The sequence below is a fragment of the Berghia stephanieae genome, chromosome 11, assembly GCF_034508935.2.
Source record: "Berghia stephanieae isolate SIO BIC M18660-M18661 chromosome 11, UCSD_Bste_1.3, whole genome shotgun sequence".
Classification (NCBI taxonomy): Eukaryota; Metazoa; Mollusca; class Gastropoda; order Nudibranchia; family Aeolidiidae; genus Berghia; species Berghia stephanieae.
The window spans coordinates 44,246,033-44,263,532 of record NC_088370.1 but is presented as its reverse complement, the minus strand read 5'-3'; the positions used below and the strand labels follow the sequence as shown (position 1 = coordinate 44,263,532).

The 17,500-nt window shown below is 41.3% G+C and overlaps 1 protein-coding gene across 1 annotated transcript in view; it reads right to left on the bottom strand.

The window, feature by feature from the left end:
* The window catches only part of LOC144957218 (uncharacterized), a 34,310-nt gene that overhangs the window by 6,398 nt on the left and 10,412 nt on the right, over positions 1-17,500 (bottom strand). The window contains exons 6-10 of the mRNA XM_078888277.1: positions 17,181-17,312; positions 15,486-15,637; positions 9,322-9,404; positions 7,665-7,849; positions 974-1,162 (exon numbers count right to left, since the gene is read on the bottom strand). Of these exons, the coding sequence (XP_078744403.1) occupies positions 974-1,162; positions 7,665-7,849; positions 9,322-9,404; positions 15,486-15,637; positions 17,181-17,312 (741 nt within the window). The remainder of the gene's footprint in view (positions 1-973; positions 1,163-7,664; positions 7,850-9,321; positions 9,405-15,485; positions 15,638-17,180; positions 17,313-17,500) is intronic.

The window sequence follows — 17,500 nt, the reverse complement described above, 5'->3', positions numbered from 1 at the left end:
CAAATAGCCGCTTACTTTCCCCTTCGATATGAATCGATAACGCCGACGGGTACAAATTTGCAGGTCTGATAACCCAAATTGTTTCGGGCTCATTGTTGTAATGGAAATGTGCTCAAATGAAAGCAAAGTAGTGTCAATTACAAGCATTAAAAATCAAGCCTGTAATTGAGATAACAGACTTGTGAATGAACATACGTCGGTTGAAGTCCACAATACAATGACGTCACAAGCAATTTTTAATGTATTTTAGCTTGACCCCCCCCCCCAGGTTTCCCTTGATCTGTGTTGTCAAAACCCAAGAGTAGCACGGTTAGCCACTGATTGTGCTTACGATATCAATGCGCGACAACAACCGTCTTATTTTAGTAAAACTGAATGTGTGCTGGTGAAGATTTATTTTGAACTCCTACGTTCTTTTTTTTTTACAGAAGATAATAGGACTTTTTTTTTACAGAAGATAATAGGACTTTTTTACAGAAGATAATAGGACTTTTTTTTTACAGAAGATAATAGGACTTTTTTTTTCTACAGAAGATAATAGGACTTTTTTTTTACAGAAGATAATAGGACTTTTTTTTTCTACAGAAGATAATAGGACGCCCCGTAATCGTATTGCTTTGTGTAAAAGTAAATTCGGATTTTCCCAAAACGTAAATGGTGTAATAATATTCAATTTTTACACTCTTGCTTTTTGGTGTTCTTAACCTCTGCACGAGCTTGCGAGTAAGCGTTGGGAACAAAGTTCGAATTCCAAATCGCAAGAGTGTAAGAAATCGTTTATTCTCCCCCTCATCATCTCTGAGTAAAAGACATTTTCATAAATAGTTAAACGATACTTCTATGTTCAAAATCTAATTTTAGTGAAATTCAACGTTTGATAATATGACGTCACAAATTGTTATTGTAAACTTGGAATCATTCCTCGTTAACTATTTAGGGAGAGGGGTGGAATAATAGCAAAGATTGAACTCACTGTCAGCTGTATCGGCACATGCACACTCGTCTCCCTGCACCAAGGCAAACCGCCAGGCACCTTGTTGTCCTTTGCAGACTTCAACACACAATGTCAAGGTCATTTGGCTGCTTTGGAATTTCAGATTTGATGATTGTGCAATGTACTTGTCAGACGTACAGAATAGTTTGGGCATCAAAGGGTACGGACCTACAATAGCATTGATGTGTAATAAATAATTACAGTTAACAGAAAGCCTGCCATGGTGTGACCCATTTCAACAGGAATTTTACACGGCAAAATTGAGGCAAGAATGTTGAAGTGTTAGAAGCTGTTGGATTTCAAAAGTCATGGAATGTGAACGCTTAGAAAAAGGAAAGATCATACTTTACACGGCAAGGAAATGATGTGGTTTACTGAGAGACTGTAAAAAGAATTAAAAATTGATATAACATAATAATAATAATAATAATAATAATAATAATAATAATAATAATAATAATGATAATGATAATGATAATGATAATGATAATGATAATAATAATAATAATAATAATAATAATATAATAATAATAATAATAATAATAATAATAATAATAATAATAATAATAATATATAATAATAATAATAATAATATAATAATAATAATAATAATGATAATGATAATGATAATGATAATGATAATGATAATGATAATGATAATAATAATAATAATAATAATAATAATAATAATAATAATAATAATAATAATAATAATAATAATAATAATAATAATAATAATAATAATAATAATAATAATAATAATGATAATAATAATATGTACTTTATTCATCGAAAAGGAAATTTATGTACAGCTTCATAAAAGAACAAAATACCAAATACGAAACGTTTCGGGCTCATAACCCTTCTTCAGCCAACAACAATAAACAATAGAGACATAAATGCATTATTAAATTCCAGTCTGACGACAGAGAAATGTGGTCGGACCTCTCTGTTGAAGAAAATCTTTCCAAGATTATTATTTAGTAATTTATTTGTACCTTTATTGTTTTTGTTGGCTGAAGAAGGGGTTTGAGCCTGAAACGTTCCGTATTTGGTATTTTGTTCTTTTTTGAAGCTGTTATATTCAATTTTGTTTATTACTTTTTACAGTCCACAGCTTCTAGCAGCTTATTACTACTGAGACACAATCGTCCCTTATTTTTATTCCTAAGAGCTATATCCCAGTAACAGTGAAGCTAATAAAACTTATTGGATAAGCCTCCCTACTCACTCTTCCTCTCCATACTCAGATGTAAAAGTGTACCTGGCCTACACTACAATTGTCTTTCCTCAACTTTGTGCACATTGACTTGACATTGTGCTACGTTAATTTTTGTTTCTAAGGATTTTGCTTTGCCTGTAGCACATTTAGGTCAAATCAGCGCTAGGGAAAAGAAAGAAAAATAGAAGAGTCAAAGAATTCTGGTTTTACAGTTGAAAGAATTCAAGAAAAGTAAGACGAATGATCTATCTCAGATAGCAGAACTCGTAGATTCCAAGAGCAAAATATCAATGTACTTAATTTAAGGTCACCAAAAAGTTTCATCCAAATACAAGCAAAGGATCCCACCAAGGGAAATACACTCAAGGTCTAACTAACACCCAAGAGAAAGATGATGTACAGGGCAAAATAAAGCATTTTTCATAACAAATACAATGCATTTTATCATCTCACCCCATCAGCTAAAAACTTCGCCAGGGCTAGGACAACACCAAATAATCTCATTCACAACGAAGACAGAAAGGACCAAGTGGTAGAGAAATATAAGGCGATTAAATGCAGATACACCGTTAAAGTGACTTCGTCGCCACCGTGGGAAAGTGACTTCGTCGCCACAGTAGGAAAGTGACTTCGTCGCCTTTGTGGTAAAGTGACTTTGTCGCCACCGTGGGGAAATGACATCGTCGCCACCGTGGGGAAATGACTTCGTCGCCACAGTAGGAAAGTGACTTTGTCGCCACCGTGGTAACAGCTTCTTATGGTTCACACTATTATGTTATGACGATCGACCCAATCAGCAAAGTCCGGTCCGCATTCGTGCACCGTCGCGAACCCGCCTGGTAGCATCGTCACAACACACCTTTCGACTAGATGCTCTGCCGTTTCGGGTTCTTGTCCACAGCGTGGACATAAAGGACAGGAAGTTAGACCCCACTGATGTAACGCACCGGCCGTTAGGCAGCTCCTCGACCGAAGCCGATTCGCAGCTACCCAGTGTCTCCTCTTACTGGTATCAAAGCCTGGCAACTTCTCACCAAGCTTAGAGGAGTGTAGGTCCCCGCCCCCACGAGGGATTGAATTCGTCCAAACCGACTTCCATCTCGTATGTGCAGCTCTGTCCGTAGTCAGGGATTCTGCGTACAAGGGTTGCCGGGACTTATTTCGGCTCGAAACGGGGGCACCGTTCATTATGCGCATGAGAGGGGTATCCCCATTCCCTCTCTCTTTGATCTTACTCAGCCAGTTTCCCGTAATGGTCTCCCTCCGGACATCGGGGGCTGGATCGCTGCCATTACCGGGCCCCATTCTCTAGGGGTTGTTGCTAGCGTTCCCGACACTATGTGCATCGACTTGCGAAGTTTTACATCCACCTTCTCAACGTTTCTGCTTCTACCCCACACTGGAGCGCAATACTCCGCGGTGGAATAGCATAGTGCCAGGGCGGATGTTCTCAGGAGCGCTTGGCTAGCGCCCCAAGTCGATCCCGCCAGCTTCCTCAGAAGACTATTCCGCTTCTCTATCTTCCGGGCAACCCCTTCGAGATGGACCCGATAGGTAAGGCTGCGATCCAACGTCACCCCTAAATATTTTGTCGAGTCCTAATCAGTCCCACCAATGGCGAAGCGGTCTGCCGCCTAGCCAAATAATACCGCGTTCGTGTCGCCCGGGTCGTCGGCACGTCCGAGAAAAAAGCAAACGTCCCATGCATCAATCGATTCGCGGCCTGCCGATCGGAAAATGCGACGGCGGGGATGGCGAGCTGACGCGTATATTGTCCCTGAACGTCGAGAGCCAGAGTATGGCAAAAAATGAGCTTTTATCAAAGCTATTGGCCGTTCATTGCGTAGATATCCTCCTGTTACAGGAGACCCACCTTTATTCAGGCGCGCAATCTTCCCGATTCCAGATCCCAGGCTATACGGTGGTCCAACGCGAGGACACCTCGAGGCTCAAAGGAGGGGTTAGCGTTTACGCTAAAGAGCCATCGAAGGTAAGGGTCATTGAGAGCGTAACGGACAGCAATGGGGTGAACCGAATTTCCGTGGAAGTAGGTGGACTGTGTTTGCATAATATTTACAAACCACCTAGAGCGACTTGGACTACACCACCGGTACCGGTGGTCAGCCATCCTTCCATCTGTCTGGGAGACTTTAATAGCCACCATCACGAATGGGGCTACCGAGACTGCAACGAGGCAGGAAGACAACTCCGCTCATGGATGGACTGTAACGATCTACACCTAGTGTACGATCCTACAGCCAAGGGTACCTTCCGGGGTACCCGCCATAAGAAGGAGTATACTCCAGACCTCACCCTCGTAACGAAAGGCGCGAACGGTGAACCGCTGCAGGTGAAGCGGACAGTCCTCGGGGACTTTCCGCATAGCCAGCACAGGCCGGTTCTTGTCACAGCTGGGGTGACAATACCGAGGGTGCAGTCTCTCCCACTTTGCAGATGGAATTTCAGGAAGGCTGACTGGGAGGAATTCAGTTCCTATATCGAGCAGGTCTGCCCTGCCATTCCTCCCAAGTCCAAGAATATAACCAGATTTAGTAGGCTACTGGTTAAGAGCGCTCAACGCTCTATTCCACGGGGCAAGCGGAAATTCTACACCCCTTGCTGGACAGCAGAGTCGGAAGAGCTGTACCGAGAGTACCAGCAGACCCAGTCCCAGGACACAGCCGATAGACTACTTCAGTCTCTGGCAGAGGGAAGGAAGCAACGGTGGCAGGAGACCGTGGAAAGTCTCGACTTTACACACTCCAGCCGCCACGCTTGGCGTTTGATAAAGAAATTGGACCCAGATCGGAATTTCGCGAAGGCTGCACCGGAATGCGAGGCAGACACAATTGCCAAGAATATTAAGAACCGTAGTAAGCGGGTCCCTAATCAGGCTTTTGAGCGCGGTGTCCGCAAGGCGTACCGTACGATTTTGGACTCGCTACCTGCGGAGGAGTCGGACTGGACGGCCCCGTTCAGTCCCCGAGAAGTGGGTGCAGCCATTAGCGAAGTAAAGAACGGCAAAGCAGCAGGGATAGATGGTGTATATCCCGATATGGTGACGCATCTGGGCCCCAGGGCACGGGCCTGGCTAGCAGAGGCAATGTCTGACGTCCTTGCAAAAGGAAAGCTTCCACAAGTATGGAAGCACGCGAAGATAGTTGCCATCCTGAAGCCAGGGAAGCCGGCGAAGGAGGCAGACAGTTACAGACCCATATCGCTGCTGAGCTGTCTTTACAAATTGTTGGAGCGTGTTCTATTAAACCGATGGGGCCGGTCCTAGACGCTGCCCTGCCACCAGAGCAGGCAGGCTTCAGGGAAGGGAGGTGCACCACGGAGCAGGTCATTGCCCTTACAGAGCATATTGAGCACGGGTTCGAGAGAAAACAGCAAACAGGTGCTGTGTTTATAGACCTATCAGCGGCGTACGATACGGTCTGGTGCGATGGGTTAATGCTCAAACTTGCAAAAATCATAAGGTGCAAAAAGACCTTGAAGTTGTTCTCTTCGATCTTAGGGGAAAGGCAATTCCACGTCGCGCTGGGAGACGTCACGAGCAAAGTTAGGAAATTGAAGAATGGGGTCCCTCAGGGGTCGGTACTTGCGCCAATGTTGTTTAACGTTTACATTAGCGATATGCCGAACACTTCCTCCCTGAGGCTGGGATACGCAGACGACTGGGCACTCGTTACTCAGAGTAAAGTGTGGACCCGTCTCGAGAGCGTACTCAGCGAGGACGTCACCAGACTCAAATCCTACTTTGACAAGTGGTACCTGAAGATGAACACTTCAAAAACCGTGGCCACTGCATTTCACTTATGCAGTGGTTGGCACACCCGTAAACTGAATGTCCTAGTCGGAGACCAGCCACTCCCATATGAGTCGCCACCGTGGTAAAGTGATTTTGTCGCCATCTTGGTAAAGTGACTTCGTCGCCACCTTGGTAAAGTGACTTCGTCGCCACCTTGGTAAAGTGACTTTGTCGCTTGCTTGTTAAAGTGACTTCGTCGCTACCGTGGTAAAGTGACTTCGTCGCCACCTTGGTAAAATGACTTCGTCGCCACCTTGGTAGAGTGACTTTGTCGCCACCTTGGTTAAGTGACTTCGTCGCTACCGTGGTAAAGTGACTTCGTCGCCACCGTGGTAAAGTGACTTCGTCGCCACCGTGGGAAAGTGACTTCGTCGCCACCGTGGGAAAGTGACTTCGTCGCCACCGTGGGAAAGTGACTTCGTCGCCACCGTGGAAAAGTGCCCTTTGTAGGACGCTCTTAGCTCAAATTAAAACAAAACCTGAACATCTTATATCGTGCGGCTATGTGGTCTTCTAGGATGACACTCAATTTCGTATCGGAAGTTCCTGGGTTCGAGCCTCGCTCAGCGCATAGTTGAGTCCTTGGAATAGACTCTATACTCACATTCTCTCACCATACCCAAGTATAAAATGAGTACCTGTCCGTTAATAACGTTGTCCCTGTCGAAAAAACAATTGTATTATCGCATGACAGGCGACATGCCTCTTTCTACATGTTAGGTGTTGTTGTTGGTCATGGACCCATTTGTGACCCATTTGTTCTCTTTGAGAACGTATACTAGATATGCTCTATATAAAAGTTCTTTTTTTGTTGGTTAATGAACATGTTTTTAAAATATTTAATAAAAAGCGTCTATTGATCAATTGGATTCAATAGTCTAATGTCACGTCGCCCAGCAACGGCGGCCATCTTGGTTCTAAATAAAGAAAATCTGTACTTTTTATTCTTCATGCTGTCTTGTGATCAGAATATATAAAAGTCAAAACATGATTAGATTTATAATGTTTTTCTCCTCTGGATACACTTTTATGCTCGTCGGAAAAATATTTCATAGGGGCGTCCGCCATTGTACCGATAGTTTAGAGCCAGTTACTAAGTTGCCATTCGTCATTACGAGGGAAGTGACGTCATGACTGTTGAAGAGTATTGGCGTCGCCCCTAAATCATAGAAATGGATACCTGTATTCACCTAACTTCTCTTAACTGTTGCTTTTGAACAAGCACTCAACACACTGAACAAGATCAGCCGGAAAATTGGAAACAAAACGGGTTTCCGCGTTAGCCAGAACGTACAAGTGGTCAGAAAGAAGAATTGATAAATTGAGCTTGAGCTTTCATATAGCGCAAAATCCACTAAACATGCTCAAACCGCTTACAAGGTGTCCATGGCAACACTTTACACGAAAGACGTTACATGGCGCCTGTTAGGCGATGTTACAATAAAAAATATTTCGGACAGAGACAACGCTGTTAACGGCCAGGTACTCATTTTACACATGAGAACAGTGAGAGAATGTGAATGAAAAACATTTTCCAAACACTCAACCATGCGCCGATCGAGACTCAAACCCAGGACCATCCGATCCGAAAGCGAGTGTCACACCACCAGACCACATAGCCGCACACATCAACTGACCATTGGATGAGAGTTCTTTCACACATGCAAATCCGGCAAAGGAGAATGGGAAGGCGTATCCGAGGACGTGACTGTATCGATACCACAGCTGGAACGGTTGGTCTATGTAGTGGGACACGTTTGGGGAAATGGTCGACTCCAACGCCTCGTTGTTTAACGATCCGTCAATCCAGGAAAACGTGTTGCTGAGGGAAAATGTATGTAACTTGCTAGGTCATTTGGGTGACATGCAGGGGTGAGGACGATGCCAAAGAATGGGATAAGATTTAAATTCGAATTACGATACCTATTTGTGTTTGCTTTCATTTTCTACAGCAAAGGACAAAACATTTCTAGCGAAAATTACTTTTGACTGGTGTCTATTTATATCAATGATGTAATAGGTAAGATCATGTTTATCATTGGGACAATTTGTTCCGGGGAAGAAATAAAAACATTAACACAAATGGAATCAAATGAACGATCACCACCACAACCACAAGGGGATATTTTTATAGGGACGCATAAAGGCGTCTTGTACTGTATAAAACAGAATTTTCGTTCAATATCACGTGCTGAGATTGAGATTATTAAATCTATGGAAATGTGCTATATATGACTCATATTTCTCTATTAACGTGGAATGTTCTATATATAAGGACTCATATTTCTCTATTAACGTGGAATGTTCTATATATAAGGACTCATATTTCTCTATTAACGTGGAATGTTCTATATATAAAAAGGACTCATATTTCTCTATTAACGTGGAATGTTCTATATATAAAAAGGACTCATATTTCTCTATTAACGTGGAATGTTCTATATATAAGAACTCATATTTCTCTATTAATATGGAATGTTTCTATATATAAGGACTCGTATTTCTCTAAAACATGGAATGTTCTATATATAAGGACTCATATTTCTCTATTAACATGGAATGTTCTATATATAAGGACTCATATTTCTCTATTAACATGGAATGTTCTATATATAAGGACTCATATTTCTCTATTAACATGGAATGTTCTATATATAAGGACTCATAATTCTCTATTAAGATGGAATGTTCTATATATAAAAAGGACTCATATTTCTCTATTAACGTGGAATGTTCTATATATAAAAAGGACTCATATTTCTCTATTAACGTGGAATGTTCTATATATAAAAAGGACTCATATTTCTCTATTAACGTGGAATGTTCTATATATAAAAAAGGACTCATATTTCTCTATTAACGTGGAATGTTCTATATATAAGAACTCATATTTCTCTATTAATATGGAATGTTCTATATATAAGGACTCGTATTTCTCTAAAACATGGAATGTTCTATATATAAGGACTCGTATTTCTCTATTAACATGGAATGTTCTATATATAAGGACTCATATTTCTCTATTAACATGGAACGTTCTATATAAAAGGGCTCATGTTTCTCTATTAACGTGGAATGTTCTATATATAAGGACTCATAATTCTCTATTAAGATGGAATGTTCTATATATAAGGACTCGTATTTCTCTATTAACATGGAATGTTCTATATATAAGGACTCATATTTCTCTATTAACTTGGGATGTTCTATATAAAAGGACTCATATTTCTCTATTAACATGGAATGTTCTATATATAAGGACTCATATTTCTCTATTAACACCATTTCTAGTACCTTCTTAAGGGATCAACTTTTCCCGTGAAGAATTTATCACTGGAGTCAAAGGCACGGATGGATTCCATCAAAGCTACAATAGGCTGAAATGTAAAGGCAAAATGTCTCATAATCCTCTCTCTCCTTACCATCCATAGGAAATGTAAAGACAAAATGTCTCATAACCCTCTCTCTCCTTACCATCCATAGGAAATGTGAAGACAAAATGTCTCATAATCCTCTCTCTCCTTACCATCCATAGGAAATGCAAAGACAAAATGTCTCATAACCCTCTCTCTCTCCTTACCATCCATAGGAAATGTGAAGACAAAATGTCTCATAATCCTCTCTCTCCTTACCATCCATAGGAAATGTAAAGACAAAATGTCTCATAACCCTCTCCTTACCATCCATAGGAAATGTAAAGACAAAATGTCTCATAATCCTCTCTCTCCTTACCATCCATAGGAAATGTGAAGCGAAGACAAAATGTCTCATAACCCTCTCTCTCTCCTTACCATCCATAGGAAATGTAAAGACAAAATGTCTCATAACCCTCTCCTTACCATCCATAGGAAATGTGAAGACAAAATGTCTCATAACCCTCTCCTTACCATCCATAGGAAATGTAAAGACAAAATGTCTCATAACCCTCTCCTTACCATCCATAGGAAATGTAAAGACAAAATGTCTCATAATCCTCTCTCTCTCCTTACCATCCATAGGAAATGTGAAGCGAAGACAAAATGTCTCATAACCCTCTCTCTCTCCTTACCATCCATAGGAAATGTAAAGACAAAATGTCTCATAATCCTCTCTCTCTCCTTACCATCCATAGGAAATGTGAAGACAAAATGTCTCATAACCCTCTCCTTACCATCCATAGGAAATGTAAAGACAAAATGTCTCATAACCCTCTCCTTACCATCCATAGGAAATGTAAAGACAAAATGTCTCATAACCCTCTCCTTACTATCCATAGGAAATGTGAAGACAAAATGTCTCATAACGATAACCCTCTCCTTACCATCCATAGGAAATCATCATATTCAGTACGATGCAACCAACAATTTTCTCATTCTGATATCCTTTGTACATCACAACTTATAAAGAAAATACTTTGTTATAGCGATAAAAATTAGACACTGGACAATATTATGTATGGAATGTACTTGTTGCTTTTCTGATTGAGTAGAAAAAAAATCTATTTGTGTCTTGGGTAAATGTGAAGTTTCAGGGAAAAATTCTGAAAATGTCTGGTAAGGAGAGAGTTAACAAAAATACGCCAGGGTGACGAATGTACAAAATGAAGTTGTACAAGGGGGGGGGGGATAAGAAAGTAGGTGTCATATTATAGGGGGGGGGGTGTCTTGGTACCTCCGTTGGTAGAGAACTAGTTTCACACGTAAAGGCACCGAGATCGGTTCCCTGTGCTTATTACCCATGTGGAACCGACCATGAAACCACTTTACATGTGCTTATGGATTGCCCATGTGGAACCGACCATGAAACCACTTTACATGTGCTTATGGATTGCCCATGTGGAACCGACCATGAAACCACTTTACATGTGCTTATGGATTGCCCATTATACAACGTGCAACGTTCGAACCACTGGGTCACCCCTACAACACTCAACACAAAGCTCTATGGTGAGGCTGAGGACCTAAAGCGTACCACAGACTTCATAGCAGATATCGGACTCCAGCCATAGATGTCCATCAGAGGAACGAAGAAGAAGAAGAAAAAGGTCCCCTGTGCAGTGGAGGTTTTATTCTGACCCCCACCCCCCTCTCTGTCCACCCGGCATTGATTGAGTAGCTGGGTCTACTAAATCTGGTGGAAAGGACTTTTGCGATAGGTCAGCGTCCTATCAAAAAGGTAGCAAGCAATTGCTATTGTCCATTTCACGCTGTAAAAATGGGGCTTACCTCTGGCCTGACTGGATTTGAGGAATATTTTTAAAAGCACTACAGAGTTTATGAAAATGTAAATGTTGCTGCTCGAAGCTCGAAGAAATAAAAAAGAACGTGAAATTGAATGTAAGCTTCAATTTAATACATGAAAACAGATTATGTGGTCGTTTTGAGTTTCTCCTTTATCAACAAAACGGAATGAATGTGATAAATCTCATTCATCTGTAGTGCTTCATTCATCCTATTTTGTTGATAAAGGGAAAACCCGAAACGTCGAAATTGTCTGTACTTGATTATTAAATTGAAGCTTACGTTCAATGTCACGTGATATTTATTACAGTTTCTGAATGAAAATGGATAGAGTACCGAAAACTGTTGATAACGAAGACCCAACGTGTCTTGGTTGGCAGCAAAGGCACTCAAAGAAAACATATCCATAACAATAACCGGAATCGATATGTCCGCAGCCTTTGATACGATCGACAGAGGAAAACTTTTGGAGATATTAACAGAAATAGTAGACGAAGACGAGCTCCGAATAATCCGATTTCTCCTCAGCAACACAAAGATACAACCAAGGATATACGGGGCCACAAAACAGACGCAGTTCGAAAGTAACATCGGGACCCCCCAAGGAGATAGTCTGAGCCCGATTCTGTTCACAATATACTTAGAACACGCTCTGAAAGAAGTTCGAAAAGTCATTCCAAAACCAACGACTCATATTGAGAATGCAATCCCTAGAGAAATCGCCTTTGCAGATGATGTCGATTTTTTTGGATCAACACCAGCAAATATAGACATCATACATAATACCCTCATGAAATATAACCTCCAAGTCAATGCCAATAAAACCGAATTTACAACAATATCGAGGAACAAAGAGGAATGGAAAAGAACAAAGAAAGTCGGCTCACTAATTGGAGACACCGAGGATGTACAAAGAAGAAAACAGCTATCAAACGCCGCACTCAGTAAACTCACCAATGTATGGATTAGAGGTGACAAAATAAGAGAAAAACCAAACTGAAACTGTACCATGCTCTTGTAAAACCGGTACTTCTGTATAACTGCGGCACTTGGGCGTTGACAAAATCCGAAGAAGAACATCTGGATGCCTTCCATCGCACACAGCTAAGAAGGGTACTGGACATCAAATACCCCAAAAAGATCTCAAATGAATCACTCTATAAGATCACAAAGAAAGACCAATCTCCCTTGACATTTTACAACAACGATGGCAACTTTTCGGTCACATACTACGCAGGGACAAAAACATACCAGCAAACCAAGCCATGTCGGGATACTTCCAAAAACACGGGAACCTTTTCAGAGGAAGACCGATCACAACACTCCCTGTGATCCTAAACAAAAACCTCACAACACTTGGACAAAGCATTAGTCTCATAACGGCAGGGGACCTTGAAAATCTGAGAACCCTAGCAGAGGACCGGCAATATTGGAGACACCTCACACAGGAAATACTGGAAACAGCCAAGGCGACCCGATCTTTCGGTCGAGACGCGAAAGGCATCTAAGTCAAGTCAAGTCAACGTGTCTCGTCAATTTGGCTATAGTTCGAAGTTGACGTCACTCGGGTCTTTGTTATTGTTTTTTGCCATCCGCGTTTATGAGTAATTCTCACCAAACTGTATTAACCTGCCTATAAACGTTCATGGTTGCACACAGTTTTGTATGTTGGTCCGTTTTACTTCCGGATGGCAATGTTGTGAGCTTCTTAACAAAGCGCATACTATCTATAGCCAGATAATGGTCGTATTCTGTTAAAACTCGTATTAAAAAATTTGACCAGAAAACTCGTCCTTCAAATATCGATCGATTTAAATGACTCTTATCTTGGCAACAAAACAAACTCTCAAACCTTGAACTTCGCGAATGTTTAAAACAAAATATTTTGTATTATTTTTGGTTTGTTTGTTTTGCCAAGGTGAAGGTCATTAAAATCAAGGGATATTTGAAGAACGGGATAAATTCAAGTATTTAAACGGGTCTTTTCGAGAACGGAATTAACAAGGTATTAACGGTTCAAGTTTTATAAATTGGTTTTAAATCTAAACAAATTTTAGGCTAAATTCGATTTAATACGGTTTTCAGGAATTTCGAAGTAATTGATTAAAATCACATTTTGGAGAACTGGATAATCAGTATTTCAGACGATAAATAAGGATATTCGAGACGGAAGACGGATAAGACGATAAAATAGTAAAGAAGCGACACTTCTGAACTGGCAATAGGGTTTTAATACCAGACGATGCGTATCTATGTTAGATTGTGTCAAGTCGGTAAACATCAGTCGTTCAAGTCGTTTAAACATCAGGTCGTGTCAAGTCGGTAAACATCAGTCGTGTCAAGCGGTAAACATCAGGTCGTGTCAAGTCGGTAAACATCAGGTCGTGTCAAGTCGGTAAACATCAGGTCGTGTCAAGTCGGTAAACATCAGGTCGTGTCAAGTCGGTAAACATCAGGTCGTGTCAAGTCGGTAAACATCCTCTCGATCATAATGTATACAATGTGTGATACAATAGGCTTCAAAAGTCGTGACGTCACTTCCCTCGTAATGACTTATTATAACTTAGTAACTGACTCTAAACTATCGGAACAATACCGGACGACTTATGAAATACTTCTCCGACGAGCATAAAAGTGAATCCAGAGGAGAAAAACATTATAAATCTGATCATGTTTTGACTTTTATACATTCTGATCACATGACATGTGACATAGTTCTAGCCACCGTGGAGTATCAAAAGTACCAATTTTCTTTGTTTAGAACCAAACTGCTGGTTGCTGGGCGGACGTGACATCACACTAATGAATCCTATTCAAATTTAGCACGGGTTTTTGCAGTTTTCTATTCAGTTTTGATTTCTTCTCACCAAATTCTCTCAGACTATCAACTTTTGGTGTATTTGTATGATTGATATAAAGTGAAGAAATTGTTTGATTTTATTTAAACACATAACATCAATAAGACACAATTGCCATGGATACCGACTAGACATTGACACCCACAAACGGAAGGAGTTCCTACATTTCACGTCTCCATATTTCAGGCTTATGGAACATCTGCACGTTCAGTTAACTCATCCATGGTCAGGCGGATATCCAAAAAACTGTAGGTTTTAAAAACAAAAATTGAGCTTTTATATAGCGCAATATCCACTAAACGTGCTCAAAGCACTTTATAATGGGTCCCTGGCCAACAGCAACACTTAACATGTAGGACGGGACATGACTATTAGGCGATACTATCATTTTTTCGGACAGAGACAACTCTGTTAACGGCCAGGTACTCATTCTACACCTGAGTACGGTGAGAGAATGTGAGTAAAGAGCATTTTCCTCAATTAACCGCCGAGCGAGGCTCGAACCCATGACCTTCCGATCCAAAAGCGAGTGTCATATCACTAGACCACATAGCCGCACAACCGTGTGAGCTATCTACAATTTGGTCGTGGGCAGCTCATGAGGTAGAGTCACGATCTCTCCGGCCAGGCGGCGTTGTCGTACCAGTAAAGTCGCGGGTTCGAGCCCTCATCGTCGCTGCGAAATTTTTATTCTCCATTGTTTTCTGGCACTTTCCTGCTCATTTCATCTCTTGACAGTTTCCACTCAGACATGAGTTAAATTCTCGTTTACACGCTCAGTTTTCACGAGTTGTTGTAACTTCGCCTAAAGGTTCTGAATATCTGTCCGACATTGGATGTATTAACAGTACGTCTGAATGGGCCTTTGGGTGGTTTGTGTGTATGTGTGTGTGTGGGTGTGTGGGTGTGTGTGTGGCTGGGTGTGTTGGTGTGTGTGTGGGTGTGTGTGTGGGTGTGTGTGTGGGTGTGTGTGTGTGTGGGTGTGTGTGTGGGTGTGTGTGGGTGTGTGTGTGGGTGTGTCGGTGTGTGTGTGGGTGTGTATGGGTGTGTGTGTGTGTGGGTGTGTGTGGTGTGTGTGGGTGTGTGTGTGGGTGGGGTGTGTGTGTGTGTGGGTGGGTGTGGGGGGTGTGTGTGGTGTGTGGTGTGTGGGTGTGTGGGTGTGTGGTGTGTGTGTGTGTGGGTGTGTGTGTTGTGTGTGGTGGGTGTGTTGGTGGGTGTGTGTGTGTGTGTGGGTGTGTGGTGTGTGTGTGTGGTGTGGGTGTGTGTGGTGGTGTGTGTGTGTGGTGTGTGGGTGTGTGGGTGTGGGTGTGTGTGGGTGTGTGTGGGTGGGCGTGGGTGTGTGTGGGTGGGCGTGTGTGTGTATGTGTGTGTGTCCACTTACATTTGTACTGTTGTAGGGTGGCTTGATAAGTGGGATTGACTCGTAGTTGGCACAGAAGTCAAACACCCTGGTCCACGTTTCAGCACCGAGACTGGGCATGATACACGTGTTGATGACGTCAAGATAGAAGAACCCGCCAGGACAGTGTGCATCTACGTTTGACAAAATAAAATAAAAGTACAAATCAAGTACAAACCATCGGGATTGTAGGACGGACTATATCAAAAATAACAACAATGACGAGAACCACGATGATAATGACGAAAATGATGATTCGATGTAAGATGATGATAAGAATGATGATTTGACGATGATGTTGACGACAGATAAAGAATGGCAGACGTCACGTGATACAACACAATGAACGCGTTCTAAAGCTTTAGATTTGAACACTGAATAGTTTTAACGAAATATGGTTGGCACGAGACGCTTCAAATGCTCCAGCGAGATCGTCTTACGGCGCTTGCAACACATTTAGGTTATATCAGCGCCAGTAAAAAGGAAGAAAATGGGATAGTAAAAAGTTATAGAATTACAAATAAAGCACCCAAGAAAAAGTAAGACATAGGGGAACTGGGAACAAATAGGGATCAGATGTAGATTCCAAGAGCATATCACCAATGTACTTAGTCTGATATCACCTATAAGTCTCATCCGGACACAAGTACAAAACCCAACAAAGAGGAATACACTCAAATGCATAAATTATATATTCAAAATAACAAATATAATAATTTCATAACAGAGAGATGATTTACAACGGAAAAAAATCATCTCCAAAAACAATAACTATGCATTTGACTGTTTCCCTCCCAGCCAGGACTCCGGCCAGGGCCAGGACAAAACCAAAATATCTCATTCCATGACAAGGACAGAAAGCATGTTGGAAAACAGATATAAGGAGATAGAAGACATAGTATGTACCTCCCTGCCCACTATGGCAGGTCAGGAACCCCACCCAGACAATATAGATCAATTCAATTGAATATAAGAGAATGAACGAAGATGACGTCACTCGGCTCTTTGTTATCATTTTTAGACAGTCTGTTATTGATTAGATCTCAGTCAATTATATCAATTAGACTATCAGTGTCAAAGGTTACACACAGTTTTGTGTCTTCGTATGTTTTATTTGGCTGGCAGATGTTCCGAGTATTTTGCTTACACGCACAACATCGATTGAAGCGCTTGGTTGGAGGAAATAACGAGCTGTCAAGGGCAGATAACTTATTTTGAAATATTATTTTTTTAAAGTTCTAACATCCTGCTCACTCTCCCACCACGTATGAAGTCTAACATTAGAGACACTATTTCAAGTTCAGAATATTTAAAAAGTAAAAATACTCCCCCCCCCCCCCCCCCCCCAAAGACGAACAAAAACCTGAAAAAGTAAAAACAAAAACAACAACCAAAAAAAAAAAACCCCAACAAACAAACAAACAAAAAACAAAACAATCTTTAATGATTTTTACCTGCCAGTGGGTATTGATGAACGAAAACAAATGATTTTATCCAACATAACAAAGCAAGTATTTCTATCGCTGCCAAACCATTGGCTGATGGCATGATGACGTCACCGTTGATTATTCGTTTGAGTTTAACATTGCTGAGATAAAAGACGAACACGTATGAATACACAGACGCCCGCGAAGCCCAATTATTCTGACACGTCTAAATATAGATCTGCCATCTCACCGTGGTGTGTAAAGTTGCAGTAGACTTGTGTAACATCCGTGTCGTTACGAGCCATCACTGTGTAATTTCCATCCACGTCGATACCACTGTAATAAAGGTCATCACACGATCGTGCAACACTCTGGCTTAACTCTGTGACAAAAATATTAATTAAAATTCATAATCTATAATAAAATATTCTCAATCACTCCAAAACAATAATATCTAGGGAATGAGATTAGCGGAAGAGTAGCGTCCCTTGATTGGACGTCACCCATAGTCTGTGACGTCACCGGCGGAAAAGTTATTAGAGAGAGAACGTCATGTTGGTTGTGCGCATG